Consider the following 16,232-nt stretch of genomic DNA (forward strand, 5'->3'; position numbering starts at 1 on the left):
GCCAAGATTACCCAATACCTTGCTGGTCAGACCCCACTGACAAGTGCTCACAATGGTGTTGCTTTGAGGGCTTCTGGTTTGACCATAGCTCATGAAGCAAAACTCATCTCTGGAGGGAGATCTGCAAGCGTTTAATCTTGGGTTTCTTGGCCACCTCTTGATTTTTCCATGTTAAATATTAACTTTGGCACAATAAGTGTCAGAGTCGAGGGACAGAAGAACAATACCAATGTGATACATGAGAATACAGAGAAACAGAGTTTGAGTCTTTTCCTCTGTTTAGGTGGCACTATATGACAATAAATTTGGTGACTTCACTGCGAGGAGACACTAGAGCAGCACAGACTTAATTGTCTTCCTGCCATTCTTAACACTGTGATGGATTGGCATTAATAACTTTATAAGTTTCACACAGATCACTGAACTTTTTCGACTGGCATAAAAATCTGTTCTTAGAAAATCTGGTAAATGTTTGCAGGGCTGCACAGCCCTGTAACAGTGATGTGGTTTCTGAAAGAACAAGTAAACATTCATATTTTTTAAGGAGGAAAAGAGGAGGATGAAGGAAGAGATCGAAAGAAGAAGGGCTGAAGCTGCTGAGAAACGCCAAAAGATGCCGGAAGATGGTGTATCTGAAGACAAGAAGCCGTTTAAATGTTTCAGTCCTAAAGGTTCATCTCTCAAGGTAACCTCCCCACTAACACCTACATAGCACATAAAAAGTAATGGGGTTTGTAGTCCAAACCAACAGCCAGGCAGCAAAAGCAGTGGTGAAATACTTGTAATCAGACCTAGGAAACTGCTTTGACAGACTTAGCCTGAACCCTCTAGCTGAAGGACGTCATTCATTGGAATGACTGAAAATTAGAGTTCCTTCCTAAAAATGGAGGCTAGACTGGCAGCTGTCTCTTCTTGCTGATGAAGAATCTCCGAAAAGGATCTTCACCTTCAAGGGGAAATTATTTTTGGATCTTAGAGCTGTATTACTGTGTTGTTTTTAATTTATTATAGGACTGCTTTGTGAACTGGAGTAGAGTCATAGAATCATTTAGGTTGGAAAAGATCTCTTAAGATCATTGAGTCACAAATGTTCTCTCACTCCTTCCACATCCACAATTATTTTCTTCCTTGCCAGACTAATTTGTCTTTAAGCATATTCAGCCTAATCGTCATTAATTGTAACTGACCTGTATGGGAGTTCTAGTTTATGTCTAATCCCCCTAAAAATAACATCTAGAAGTACTGGTCTGGATTTCATTTTCTTACATAATGAGAAATAAAACCTCACCCTTCTGTTGCTGCAGGATTTCTAAATGGTCTTTTGTGGCCTATACTATATTAGAAGTGTGATAAATCAATTAAATGGTCTTTCAGCGTGGAAGAGGAATCCTGGCCCCACTGAAATTATTGGGAGTATTGTTTTGGAATTCAGTCCGCTTGCTTTCTCAGATCAAGCTCAAACTGCAGATCTATTAATGTTTTCAAATATCTTTTGCTTTTTCCATTTCATGCCATTAGTCATTTAAGAATCCAAAATGTTTGTCCAAAAGGCCACTTAGTGGGAGCTAGGAGAGAAAAGAACCAGGAAGGAGCCCATTGAACCATGAAGTGGATCTCCATGAGATTAAAAATGTAACCGTTGAGTGAAAAACTGCGTTTGAACAAAATTACTTTTCCACTCACAGAGAGCTACACTTTGTTCCAATCTGGGGATTCAGGTCTGTTTTGGGTCCAGTCCTAGCAAATACAGAGTTCAAGTGTTTTTGAATGGTCTTGCCCTTTGCTTCTAAGATACATTTGGACCTGAAATATTAGGACAGAATGCACACAGTTGTAAACAAAAATTGCCAAGCTTCTCGACTTGCTTGGGTTAGTTAAACCTGGTCTTGCCATTTTGGTTGCTAAAGATGATGTCAGTAACAGACACCGTAAATATACAGCTTCTTCCCAGCCCTCCTGGGACGGCTTCCTTTTCTTCTGTCTATTGAGATGCCTTTCATGACATACATTCGGAGCTTTAATTCACAGAAAGCTCAGAATGGAGGAAATTATCCTTGAAAACACAAAGTAAAAAGGATAGATCCTAATTTTGGGGAAAGTGTGAAAAAACACTGGACTCGGCAGGAGGCTAAAAGCTTTCAGATACCTTTTGTCAGTACAAATTGCTTCACTATTCTAAGTGTATTTTCAGAGGAAAGCTGAAATTTTTCAAATGTTGTTAAGCATCCAAGGTACAGGTTTTTTTTTTTTGATGATGACAGTGGCTGCTGGGGTTTGTGTCTTGTTAGGTAGAAGTTGTTTGCTACAAAGCTTGATACATGCAACTCTACACATTTTTTCCTCTTTGTTTCTCTCTCTGAGAAGTCGGTCATACTCTACATATTCCAGTCCAGCGTCTGTGGGTGGCCAGTGTAGGTGTGTAATGCTGTAGAAGTTCACACCCTAAACTGTTTCTTGGCCTTCTGTGGTCAAGAGCTGAGGGAAGAATAATCTCAGTTTATTAACCTGATGTGAAACTTGATGTCAAAATCCAGTTATTAGAAAACAGTCTATTTTGCTACCTCTTTTATTTGGACAGACTTCTCAGGCTGGTCTCACCTCGTTGGTACACAGCTTTCTCGCTGTCTGCTATGCACTGCCCAAGTTATCTTTTGATTTGTAAAGCATCTGGCACAGGTTTTCCCCCTTAATGAATGTATCATCTCGTTAGATCTGCCATGAGTCATGTGAGAATCCCAAATGCACAGTTGTGGGTGGGTGGTTGGAATTAATGCCGAAGAAAGGGAGCCTCAGTATAAAAATAATGTATGATACATGTGCACATTCTGTCTTCTCCTTGGTCATAGTTTGGCAAAGCACCTTATTTCTCCTTCCCTGTCCTTCCTGATGTGATAAGCTTTTGGGAATAGAAAGAAGTTCATAGGAGTGGCTAACTGAGGAAAGTGGGGCGTGCTGGTTGCCAAGTGAACCACAAGAACAAAGGAAAGAAGGGAGATTAGCTGAGCAGCAGTGTGGTGTATTGCCATCCTATGGATGAGCATCTATCCAGCAGGAGGCCATGGACTGTCGTGACATGCAGACTCAGAACTGGGACGCAAAGATGTGCAGCTTCTCTCCATGTATGACCCAGCTCATGGATGCCCAAATGTAAATGTATGTATACGAACATGGATAAAATGTACATACATGCTTATATTTGCAAAGACCTGCTGTGATTGTCTGCTCTGGCCTCGAAAAAACCACAGCCTACACAGTGTTGACAACTCCTGTTGTTTTAACTGTTAAAGACAGTGCTTCCCTCAAACCTGAGGCACTACTTCAGCAGAACTACCGCAGTGTGGGGTCCTCGCAGTGACAGCACAAGGGCTGGTTCTTTCTGAAGGGACAGTGAAGAGAAAACAGGCCAAGTAAATACAGGCCAAGTTCATCACTAGCTCAGGGACAGAAGCATCTTGGATTTCTCAGGGCTGGGTGGACACCCCGTGGGCTGCAGCAATACCAAACTTCTGTTCAACCTCTGTCCTGTGTCTTGTTATTTTCTTTAAATAAGGACAAAGCCTGGAACAACTTCTGCTGCTCTCCCATCTGCCTCTAGCTTGTGCTTTCCCTACTTTAGTTCATGCAAAATATGATGCATTCAAAGAATGAAATTTCCTGAAAAATCTTTGTTCATTTTGCTTTTTACACGAGCTCGTTCCTCGTGTTTTCCTTTGCGAAGGAGGGTTGCTGAGTTCTCGTATTCTATTCTCTAGGTTAATCAGGAGAGAACAGCATATTCAGCACTAAGTCTCCTCTTGGGGATGAACTCCACCACTAGAGAAATGCAAAAGCAGTTAGGTGTTGAGGGGAGGGAGCAATGGCAGGAGGCTGGGATATCCCTGTCCTGGGAGAAAATGTCTCCTGGGAAATGAGCTGATGTGGCAGCCAGCACTCTCTGAAGGCATTGCTGACAGCTGAGACAGAAGACTGGACTTTTCAGAGGCTTTTTTTTTTCTTTAAAGACCTGTCTTGTCCTATCTCATTATTGCTCACAATACCTGACAGCTGGGGCAGTGACTGGAAAGAATTAGACTCCACACAATCTCTTCTTCCTAGATGAGTTATTGCAGCAGAGGGAAAACAGAATGGTAAGAACAGGTTATGCAACATTTGTTTTTCCCCATCTTTGATGCTGATGGCAGCACTTGAGTCTGGTAGGTAAACTGAGCTAAACTGGCACCTTCTGCTCAGGTGCTGCTGACAGCAGGAAAAAGCATAACTGTGCTTAATGAAGCAAGAGACTGTGTTGGCCACTCAGGGAGGATGAGAAGCCTCTCCCAGGGACTATGTCTCCAGTGGATTTCCACTAGGTTCTTCTACTCTTGGATATGAGGCAAAATTAGAGCACAGGGTTTCCCATATGCATTTTTATTCCCCTTCCTCCTTGACACATTTTTTGAGAAGAGTTTTCTATAGATCCATTTACAAGTTTCTGTCGCATAATATCCAATACACAGCTTAAAACTCCTAAGAATCATGTAATACCTTTCTATGAAACCAGTTTTACTGGAAATATCCAATGGTTTTTGTTTCCCAGATCAAGGTCTCATATTGTGTGTTAACTCATTCTTTCTGGTCATAATTTAATGAGGGGCTGGCAGGCTGACTTTGAGTACGTGTGTGTGTTCTGAAAGTATTCCATGGTGACAAAACATAGTCCAAGCTATTTAACAAGATCCTGTTAAGATGAATGCAGTAAGAAGATTATTCTTATTTCCTGCTCTGAAACTGAGAAAATATTGCATTTCATGCTAACCAGCTTGCTTTGCCTCTTTCTTTTACAGATCTATTTTGTCATACTGTTTACTGTATGTGCCAAACGTTTGAAATTCTTTGCATGGAGTTTGTGTGATGTGCAGTGGGTAAATGGCCTTTAGATGTTGCTGTGCAGTCTAAATGTGTTTGACTTATATGCTGAATACACGTGTGTACAGCTTTGTTTCCTCTAGGTGTATTCAATGTCTGCTTCTGCTATGTTTTGAGGAAAATACTCTAGAACAAATTCTCATATAAATGTGCAGAAAATGTTTTATCCCTCCACACAAGGCACCTGCTTCCCCAGCCAGAGGGCCTTGCTCAGCTCTGAGGGTTTCTTCCTAACTCTGCTTTTCTATTTTCTGTTTTGCTTTTTCATTTTCCTCTTCTGAAAAATCCCTGACTTCTTCCTGATCCCACAGCTGGTGCCCTGAGAACTGCTGTTTCCAGTGGGTAAAGAATGACCCCACTTCTGACTTTTTACTACAGCCACTATAATAATATTAGTTCCTCTCCCCTCCCACCTGTTCCCCTTTTTCCCCAGTGCCTGCTCAAGCCTGGTTTTCCTGCTGTGCAGAAGCATCTCTCCTACCTGCACATAAAAGACAGCGAAGATCCTGTAAATGAGTTATTAGGTGGTTACCTTGAGTCCTGGTTCTTTGAGATAGTCCATACTACTTGTCCTTGCTGCCCACCAGGGTTTCACTGATGCAGCTGGGGACAGACTGGGGAGAAACTGGAGGCTCTTGCTGGAATTAACTCATCATTTTGATGCATTGCTGGTTACGACCCAGAAATCAGCGTTGGGGGAAACTTCTACTGTACCATAGCAGACGAGAGGCGATGTGTTTTAAGTTACCATTCTCGGTCTGTTTGGTCACTTTTGAATCATTTACTTGCTGGTTTTGTGGCATTGCTGACCGTATCCCCTCTGAGTGGAACAGCTGTAACCTGTTCTGCGGGTGTGCAGGACTCCTGCCGGTCTTTTGCTGCCACCTTGTGATATCGCTCCAGTGAAACAGGGGATTTGTCCCGGCAAAGCCCATCTTTGCACTCAGGACTGCTTTTAAAAAGCTCGCGTTTTCGTAACTAGAAGTGTTAATGGAAATGACTCTGTAAACTGTACCTACGTTTTAGAGCTGCAGGCGTGCCTTTGAGCTGGATGGGTGGTAGCTGGAGGTCCTCCAGTGAGCTCCTTTGGCAAATCCTGCACTCAAGGGAACTGCCTGAGTTTCTGCTTGCAAGGGCTTGAGAAATAAACCATGCATGCCCTTTGATGGGATTGCTGCGGGACTCAGTGTTCTGGGAAAGCCTTGGATGCTAAAGGCACTGAGGAGAACCATTTAAAGGAACGGCTGTCACTGCCTTGTTTTAAAGGCACGAATGCCAGAGCCGTCACGGTTAAAGTAAATTGGAAATGGAGAGCCCCTATGGAGACTGGGGAATCCCCAGGAATCCAGCCAGGCTGCTTATTAATCATTTCAATCCCCTGGAGCTGCTTGCATATATTTTACTTTTAAGTAAAACTGTAGAGCCCGGGATGAGAAGTGGAGCAATGCAATGTGGATGAGACTTGAGGAAGTTTGATGAAAATATTTCTTGACCCAGAATACAAATAGATGCACATACTCCCCACCCCACAATGTGAAATGTTTTAAAACTTCATTCAGGGATGGAGTTCTTTGTTTTCAAAGTATTGAGAGATTTGACAGAAGTCATATGAGACCTTCGTGAGTCTTCCTTGGAAACATCACAATATTTTCCTATTTTACAGAGTAGAAAATAATGATAAAATGTAAGATACCAGTTTGTATAATAACAGCATATATATATATATATATATATATATAATTCAGCAGTGACCCTGCTGCCTGAACTTGATGAGCAGGGTTTACTCTGATGGGTTTTTTTGGAGCTCACATTTAAATTGTTAGTGGCCTCCAAAAGCATGCATAAGGGAGGCTGTGTGGCTGAGCTCCAAACCTGGCCTAGTCTGATGTCTCAGCTCAGAAAATCTTTATTAAATTTGCTGTCTGTCTCAAGAGATACATACTTGCTCTTGTGTGAGAGATATGAGGATGACATAGGTTTTTGTGCATATCAGTCCCTTACATGAGAGAGACTTCTTCCCTTTTCTTTTTTCTGTGTTGTCCATTTATTCTCTTGTTACATATGAGGCACTGGAGAAATGTGTAGGATGCAAACATTCATGCAGAAAATACATCCACTTTTATGATTCTGTAGCATAATAGGCTCCTATCTATAAAACCTTTGTGTGTGTGAAATTTCTGGTGGAATGTATCTCTTTCAGATTGACTTTTTTGACATTTAAAATGACATTTTAGGCTGGCCTTGCACAGGCTGCCTCTTTATTAACTTTAAACTTAAAGCTTTTGTTCCTCTCTTTTCTAGATAGAGGAACGAACAGAATTTTTGAACAAATCTGCTCAAAAGAGGTAAAGCAAAGAAACAGCAAGTTCAGTTCAAACAGCAGTGTTTAATTGGAGGGAATAATAATTCTTGATATTTTTTTTTCTAACTCCTATAGTGGAATGAAGCCCACCCAGACAACAGCAGTTGTCTCAAAGATTGACAGTAGACTTGAGCAATACACTAGTGCAATTGAGGTAAGTTAATTCCTCTAAATGGATCTGGTTACTAATGGCTTTTGAGCCTTTAATCAGCCTTTGTTTTGCTGTTCAAGAATTGCAGGGATTTTTTGATCACAAACTCTTCTTTAAGGGGACTTCAAGAACAAAATGCTTGAGGCCCATCTGTAACCAACATCTAGAGATACATCTAAACAAACCCTCAGATTTGCATCTTCCCTTTCATACTGCAACTTACTCTGGTTTGCAGTAGCTTTGGGGATTCAGTCAGCATCTTGAGTGACAGTCACATCCCCTGCTTGGCTGATGACAGAGCTGTCAGCATGGAGCTGATAGTCATCCTGAGCAGAGCTGACTTAGCAGCTTATTAGGAGAGCAAGGAACTGGCTCTGTGCTGCTGGCTGCCACCTCACAGTGAAATTCCTTGGCAAAGACATGCTCTGCAGAGAACTAGGGAGTTAAGCAGTGACAAAGGGCAAACAAAATCACATTAAAACGCAGAATTTGACTCCAGGTGATTTTGGCAACTAATGGTTAATAATGTGCCTAAGGGCCAGAACTGAGAGATTTTTCTTTTCATAGCTCATGGTAAAATAGGAGTTTGATACCACTGTATCCAGCTGCCCTCTGACTTGAAATATTTCCTTTGCTGGGTTTTTGATTTGTCCACAACTTGCCAAATCTGACTTGGCTTTGCAACTAGAGAGGCAAAGCATCACTCATACAGGTTCTTATTCTCATCAGATCTATGACATGTAAAATGTGCAAGAACCTTGAAAAGAAGAATGAGGAAGAATTTGGTGTGGTGTTTGTAGTAACCATGCAAAAGACACATTTCCAACAACTCCCACCCAATTCTCCACTCTTTGAAAGAACACCTTGTTTCAAACAGATTGTAATTGCTGAGATTTACCCCTGGAATCCTGTGTTGGTGAGGTTCAGTTGTCTGGGACAGATGGAGCAGCCGAATGACAGAGCAGCCTTTCCCCCTGCCTCTGCAAAAGGATTTCCCTAGCTCGGTCCCTAAAAGAGCCAGGCTTCCAGGATCCAGGTAGTAACTAAGATTGGGAAGCCTTGGAGCAGTTGGGTGCAGAGCTATGGTTTGCCACAGATTTTAGAAACGTAATAAACACAAAAACAAGCGAGTGCTGTTTTCACAGCTGGTGAAACTGCAAATCCAAAAGGGCAGAGAGCCTCAGTGGCACTTCTTGATGTGGCACATCCTTGCATGATCAGTGCTAGAACCACACAGAGGTGCTGCATTCCCCAGAGTCAAACCAGCCTGCAAATCCAGCTCTTAGTTCCAAACACCAACTGGCCCCAATTTTTCTCCAGGGCACAAAGGCTTCAAGACCAGCTAAAGCTTCTGACCTTCACGTTCCAGCTGAGGGTGTCCGTAATATCAAGAGCATGTGGGAGAAAGGGAATGTTTTTTCATCACCCTCTGGGACAGGAACACCAAATAAGGTATGTGTTCAATTTAACATAGTGATTATAAAGAATTATGCTCTGGGCCTGACCTTGCCATCCGTGTTCCTGTAAGTAAGCCTTGGCTGCTCCTGTTGACATCACTGGTGAAGAATATCCCAAAGGATCCTGAAGTCCTCAGAAACCCACAAGATGGTGTGGCTCCAATATTGAGCATAATGGAAGAATTTAGTGACCTACTGAGCTCAGTTATGAGACATTCCAGAGCCACACCAGATATCTTAGACAAATACATCTGGGTGGTTCAAGTGGAGTACAAAGAAATTCTTTGAGTAGAGCAAAATTCTTTTGGGGAGCAGAGGAGAATTGAATAGGCAAGATAGTGATGATATTTTCCAGATAATGCATAGAAATATTTGTGAGACCGACCTTCCTTCCTCTTTTCTATGTAAATCCTTAAGGCAGCATTTCCTTTCTACAAATTGAAGTGAGTTGATGAGCATTTATCATAGGCAAAAAGATGAGTTATGGGTTGAAGTGGGTTATTACAGATAGTCATTAAATTTTAGTAATTTGTTCTAACCTTTTAAAGGTTTAACATTTTAAAGTTTAGGCTGCTTCTCTGTTGTGTGCTTTTTTTGAAAAAAATTAATTTCACAAGAGAAAAAAGGTAGATTTGGACTGTTATCTCTTCTATTAAGCTAAAGATTTTTGGAGTTTGGGCTTGTGGTAGAAACCACATGTTGATGTCTGTTATTTCTGGGGTAGCAGTAAAGTGGAGATGTTTTTGTCAGTCCATGTGTATCATTTTTGAAAAGTAGAGGGCAGCAGCACTGTGTAATTCAGAGGGACAATACCTTCAGAGCACACAGGGTGTCTCTGAGCGAGCCATAGGCTCAACGAGGACCTCTCTATTAGGCTTGGCTTTGCTTTTAAATCTAAACCACGAAAAACAGAGCAAAAGCCATTCTGAAAGTCTTCTGTTTGGATTTTATCATTTTGCAGGAAACTGCTGGACTGAAGGTTGGTGTCTCCAGTCGTATCAACGAGTGGTTGACCAAGACCCCAGAGAGCAACAAATCGCCTGCTCCAAAACCTTCTGTAAGTAAACTGGGAACAACCATCTCTTCAGTAGGTGGCTTTTCTCCTCGGGCAGAGGCTGTTTCCTCCAGCAGCTGGTGACCTTTGGAGGAGCTCTGCTTTGTGTCTTCTTGGAAGCTCACAGAGGCCCTCTGGCTGCTGACTCCTTGGCAGTCAGGAAACAGGGAGAGGAAACAGGGCAGTTCTCACCTTAGAGAAGCACTTCTCTGGTAGAGAAGGACATTAATTTCCCACCTGTGAAAGCCTTACCATTAATTTAGAAATTACCAGCCACAGACCCCGGGGTGCACACTTACACACACTTGTGGTTTGGCCCCTGCCCTGTAAAAATCTTCCAAGTGTGTTTTAAAACACAACTGAAATAGTTTAATTCTTTATGAGCCTAAATGTAATTTCTAACGAAGGCCCTTTAGCCTGCCCATTACTGCAGCAAGAATCAGAGCAGAAAATGCTATTGAGGTAATAAGCAGCACTGTGGGTGTGGGAAGGAGCATGAAAAGGTAACTGTGGGATGGGGAAGGATAAGGAACTGGAATATAAATGTCCATATTGGATGGATGTTAATGATTCAACTTTAGGATTTTGTTAAAGAACTGGTTTCTTCCCATATCCTTGTGCAGTGTTTTTCTGCCAGTCCACCCGCCCTTTATAAAAGTGCAGCCTGAAAAACACTTTCTCAACTCACCCTCCTATTTGTCCTAAAGAGGAGTTTGAAATTTGCAGCATTGTCCACTATAGAATCTGCCTCCAGATTTTTCTCTCTTTCTTTTAAGTTGCATCTTTTGGATAATGTAAAACTAATCTCTTGTTTTTCCCTCAGCCAGCTATTTCTATCTATGTCTTAATTTCCCTCTTTCTCAATAGATTGTTCTTTCTTCTTTCAATGTCTCTGCTTGAAGGAACGTGCCCTCCTCCTATTCTTCTTCTTTGGGGGTCTGTTTGCTAAGTTGGTCAGGTAAACCTGTTTATAATTGACTATAAAGGTTTATATACATCTATAATGTGTGGTTTTTACTTTTTCAAGTCAGGATAAATTGAAGGGAAGCCTAGAATTTCTTATTTAGCAAATAACTTCTTACCCCCATCACATTCTGCCAAAATAAAGAAATGTTCAAAGTTTTTGTGACCATCAAGACTCTTGTGGGTTTTGGAACAATTTCAAATTCAAGGTAGAACAAAGATTTCAGTTTATGGTGAACCTAAATCACAGGTCCCAAATTATTTCAGGACTATGGAAATGGTTTTGTGATAATGTCCACTTCAAGTGGCTTTGTGATAAGGTCAACTGCAAGGTGGTTGTTTTCTTCCTTCCTCTGTTACTACTGAAATCCTTCCTTAAAGTGCAGAATTGGCTTGAAGTTTTAATCATCAGCAACCCTCTGTGGCTGCAAATTGTGATCAGTTCTAGAGGATCTCTGTTGGGTACAAATACCCCTTGCAGAAATCTCATTTCCAAACATCACTGAGCATTTTACAGGTAGAAATGCTCATGTGCAGAAAACTCCCTATGCATGGCAAGTGCAAAATTCTGGAAGCCATGCAGGACTTGAATACTTCCTGAAAAGGAGAGTACTTGTGTTCAAACTTGTTTGAGTCTTTTGTTTGCCATGCACAGAGGTAGATATCAATCCATCTACCTAACAGATGTCATTTTCAGACGTAGCCCTCCTTCTGCCCAAGAAGGTAATTGGCATTTTTATGGAGTTTTGATTAAAGGCTCTATAATAGTCTCATTTTCAGAGAATACTACTATTCTTTAATGACTTTACTTCATCTATTTCTTTTTCCTCTCAGGCTAATGATTGGCACATCCTAAGGTTTCAAAGGATGCAGTGGAAATTAAAATGGATATGAAGGACTACAGTGATAAATGCTGAAATCTGTATTTAAGAATGCAGAATAGGATCTGCTTTTCTGTTGTATTAAAAGTCCTTCTCTACTTTTTTTGCAATTTTTTAATAAAATATTTTTATTTTGATCTAAAATAACCAAGACAAGCTACTTATGAATACTGTCCCTGAAGAAATGTGGGGTTTTTTTCTGCAAAGATTGGATTTGGTTTTTTTTGTAAAAATCTGATGGTGCAGTAACTCTTTGCTGCCTTGGTTGGACATACTGGGTTAAGACCAGTCTGTGCCATATGAAATATATGCAACAGGATTGTTTTTTGTCTTAGAACATGGATATGTGTGGAGTCATTTTATGAAATATAATTCTTTATAACTGATAGACAATATAGTATTTACCTCTGGTGGATGTTCCTCCACTTCTCTCATGAGGAAGTTGCATTCTAACTTTTTCTTTCATGAGTGAAAATAAACCTGAACTAATGTTGGTTTCTGTTCTCTGACATTAAAAATACAGGATTTAAGACCAGGAGATGTATCTGGCAAACGTAATCTCTGGGAGAAGCAGTCAGTGGAGAAGCCAGCTGCTTCTTCTAAGGTAATAACACTTGTGGGCAGTGTTTAGAGGGTAATATTCTGTTACTAACCCACCTTTTTATCTATAAAAGAAAGTACAATGAGGTGCAGAAAGCAGTGTATCACTTTTATATTCCTGTTTGGCAGAGCTCTGTGATGTGTGGACATCTGTCCTTTGCATGGAGTTAATTTTTTTTCCCTGTTATAAATAGCAATGTTCTCCAATACTGAATTTTAATAATGGCTTTTTGCTTTTTTCAAACAGGTATCAGCTATGGGGAAAAAATCAGAGACTAATGGTAAGTAATGCCATAATGCATACATTGCACCACTTTCTATAGTTTAATACACATTATACATGTATGTAATACAATCATATTATACATACAATGCTAACATACATTATTATATGTGTATTTAATAAAATCATAGGTACAATATTTAATAATATAAATATAACCATACAATGCACATATTGTAATACACATGGTAGTACAGAAACTTTGCCCCTTTTTTGCACAGGTGTACCTGTTTTAAAATTCTGCAGCTGTTCACACTGATGCCAAAAACCCCTTTTGCCTTTCAAAAGCTCCCTTGCAATATCACTGAAACATGAATGGTTGAGAAACTGCTTTTGCTGGAGCTGTGCATTGGTGTCTTTTCAAGGCAAAACCAGTTGTACTATTGTCATTTTGAAACTACTGGTTGGTGAAACACAACCTAGTTTTGCAGAAAGAAATCAACAAAATAGCTCTCCTAGCTTTTTATTTTTATTTTAACCTAAAGCACTCCAAATAAAGCCAATTAAACTAATTATGGGGCTAAGGACCAGTGGGGAAGAACAGAAGTTCACTGACCAATTTAATAGCTTTAAGGATGCTTTGCAACATCCCTCGACTCTTTGCTAAGAGTGAAAGGTTCAAACATAGGAAAACTCTTGGTTTTCTACACTTTAATATGTGTAAAAGTGCACACCCTTTTTTAGTGTTTTTGTGTAAAGCCAGAGGTATGGTATGCCTGTGAACTTTTCTTGTTGGTTTAGAGTCATGTAAAACAGAATTGTTTTGCTCCTCTTCTCCTTTTTTAAAACCGAAGTGTCAGGAGAGGGGTTTTTGGGCTCACTCAGTGTTAGTGCAGCCGTGCTGCCGTGGAAGGGGTTCTCCACCCACAGGAGCAGCCCCAGCAGAGGGGTTTGGGCACTGCTGAGCCTCTCCTCAGAGGCTGAAATTCTGCTTTTTGTCCTCTTGGGGAGCACCTCAGAGCAGCACCCAGCTCGTGTCTTGTTGTCTTGTGTGTGAGCTTAGAGCTGTGCCTTTTCTGTTCTAGAGAGGTGTTTGGGTTGTTTCAAGCCATATTTAATCTGTCTCTTTCTCAGCAGGTTTGAGACAATTTGAGAAAGAACCGTAGAAGGCCACTAAAGACGCTGGACCAGTCGGTTTGGGGAAAAAAAAAAAAAAAAAAGGAAAAAGTGCTAAATTGTTCTTTTTATATTTATGTTTATTTACCAAAATGTCTTTTTGCATTATCCCAGTTAAAACCATGTATATTAGCACTGTATTTAATAATCAGTCTAGGCATTCATCAGAATAGTACTGCCTTTGCACAAGAGCCTTTATTCCTAAAGAAACCCATGCTGTGAAATACATAGACTCTCCTACTGATAGTCATAACTAACTATGGATCTGAACAGTGATTTCAACTGGCATTAGAGGTCAGCCCAAAACGTGTGTAAAGTAAAGTTGCTTGGGAAAGGTGTGCAGTAAACCTATAAAAACAATGGTTACTTTTGTGATACAGAAGTCGTTTTCTTTCTGCACTTTAGATTAAGGCATGGAAGAAATATCTTTAGTTGACAATGTAATATTTTCTGTAAGTTGCCCATGTCATGAGAAATACTGCATCAATAACGTGTTTTAATTTTTTTTTGTTTTGTTTTGTTTTATACTTTTTTTAAGTATCAATTTTTCCATTCTAGTTTAAGTTAATACCTAAATTTGGATGATTATGTTAGCTGACAGCGGTACTGATATTTCTTTTTGTTGTTAGTGACTAGTAATGATTGCAATCTAGAATATATATACACACATAGCTTTACAAAGTTTAGCCTAAAGGCACTACTAATGGTAGAATGCTTTAATATGTGCTAGAGTATTATATTTAGCAATAAACATACATAATTAGCCAATATCACAGCTTAAAAAAAAATAAAGACAAAATCACACACTTTTCTATAGTAAGATTTCATAATTGCCATTAGAGGTATGGTGAGATAAGTATTAAAAAAAATTTAAATGTCAGTTGCCCAGTAATGGGTAATTAAAAAGAAAGTATAGTTTTTAAAAGAGGAAAAGGTAAGGGTATAGAGGGTCAAAAATAGGTCACTTGTATAAAACCTTGTAGTTTAATTTATATAAAACTACCATAATTAAAAAGAAAAAGATGTAAACAGAGTTGGAGCTTGTTTCAAATGACTGTACACTAAATCTTGCCATCCATCAGTGCCGTACACCAGGTCCACCGAAAATGAAGTAAACCTCTATCTTTGTAATGCTTCTTTTTACCTCTCTCTCCTGAATATCTTATTTACAGATGTTTTCATTTGTATATAGTAAACACATGGCTATAAGACGTCAGCTTGGTTTGAATTTACATGCCATACAGTTTAGCATTTACATCCTACAGTGTATGGGTGGCATAAACTGAGCAACTCAAGTAGCCCCTGAGCATGTTGTTAACAGCTTTGTTGTGCATTAGAACCCCCAGGATCTCCCTTTTCACCACTTCCATGTCTTACAGCATCTGACTTCTTCCTGAAGAAGTGTAATGTTATAATTTCAACCCAAAGCTGAGCTCCCCTGCTTGGCTGAAACATCTTGTTTACATATAGAGATGCACGAAATTATCTGTAGGGGGTGAAACTGTGCCTGACATTGTCTGTGAGTTGTCATGTTTTTTGTTTGGGGGTTTTGTAAACACTCCTCTGAGTCTTTCAATTACAACTGATAGCTGCAATAAAAACAATTTGTTCAAACAATGTATCCTGAAACTGCATCCACAATAAATGGAATATTTCCATCAGCAGCCCCCTGTTTGTTAATGGGTAGGAATGGACCAGTTGTTGTAAGTGGGATAGGAGTTGTGCTAAGTCCCTGTGAGATAAGGTAAAGAATCCCTAAGGACCTCTCTCCTGATGTACTATCCTTCAGGAGACAGACAGGTCGTAAAATTGGCAGCTTTAACAACTATATTCCCAAGGTGGGGGGAGGGAAATCATCTTAATTGTCACACTGATCAGTACAGGATGGGAGCTGAGCATCGTCTGCAAGGCGGTGTGCTCAACAGAAGGTGTTCTGACACTGACCTAGCGGTGCAGCTGTCGGCTTCCCTGCTTTGAAACAAGTTTTCTGAGTGAGAGCCACTGCATTTCTTCTGTCTCCCCCAGTGGAATGTGCTTCCAGGCTTGGATGATCCCGGGGACACCTCCTGATTGTCATCCTCCTGTGCCCCTTCATTTTTGCTTTAACAGCAGTACAGCATGCAATGCCCTACTCTAAGCAGGTCATGGTCATCCAAAAGAGGCCCCCAGGCTGCTGCCAGCTCCATGGGAAGGCTGCAGCAAGCCTGGCTTTATGAACTACTGGGGGAGAAATAATTGGATGCTGCCTAATTTGACCTGCAAAGAGCTGGGATGCTCGGGCTCGTGCCTGTTCTCCTGCCCTGCAAGGCCCGGCTGTGTCACCACGGGTCACCACAAGCATTGCTGAAGTGACACTGGCCCTTGCTGAAGGTGGTAAGTTTCTTCTGCTCCTGGTTATTGCCTTTTTGAGAGTGTGGAAGTGTGCTGTGCACAACGGGGTTTGTTTTTAGGAAACACTGT

The 16,232-nt window shown here is 40.6% G+C and overlaps 1 protein-coding gene across 9 annotated transcripts in view; it reads left to right on the top strand.

Annotated features, from left to right (window-relative positions):
• Window positions 1–15,403, top strand: part of CALD1 (caldesmon 1) — a 177,422-nt gene extending 162,019 nt beyond the window's left edge. For 5 of the 9 annotated variants that reach the window (XM_082280726.1, XM_082280725.1, XM_082280730.1 and 2 more), the window contains 8 exons: window positions 545–685; window positions 7,207–7,250; window positions 7,343–7,421; window positions 8,739–8,870; window positions 9,837–9,932; window positions 12,297–12,377; window positions 12,621–12,654; window positions 13,731–15,403. In XM_082280726.1, the coding sequence (XP_082136852.1) occupies window positions 545–685; window positions 7,207–7,250; window positions 7,343–7,421; window positions 8,739–8,870; window positions 9,837–9,932; window positions 12,297–12,377; window positions 12,621–12,654; window positions 13,731–13,762 (639 nt within the window). In that variant the 3' untranslated portion in view covers window positions 13,763–15,403. Of the gene's footprint in view, window positions 1–544; window positions 686–7,206; window positions 7,251–7,342; window positions 7,422–8,738; window positions 8,871–9,836; window positions 9,933–10,796; window positions 10,888–12,296; window positions 12,378–12,620; window positions 12,655–13,730 lie in introns of those variants that run through there. The other 4 variants (XM_082280728.1, XM_082280731.1, XR_014226373.1 and 1 more) reach the window with 3 other exon arrangements.
• The last annotated feature ends 829 nt before the right edge of the window (window positions 15,404–16,232 follow it).

This window comes from Coloeus monedula (assembly GCF_965178545.1).
Source record: "Coloeus monedula genome assembly, chromosome: 4".
NCBI classification, from domain to species: Eukaryota; Metazoa; Chordata; class Aves; order Passeriformes; family Corvidae; genus Coloeus; species Coloeus monedula.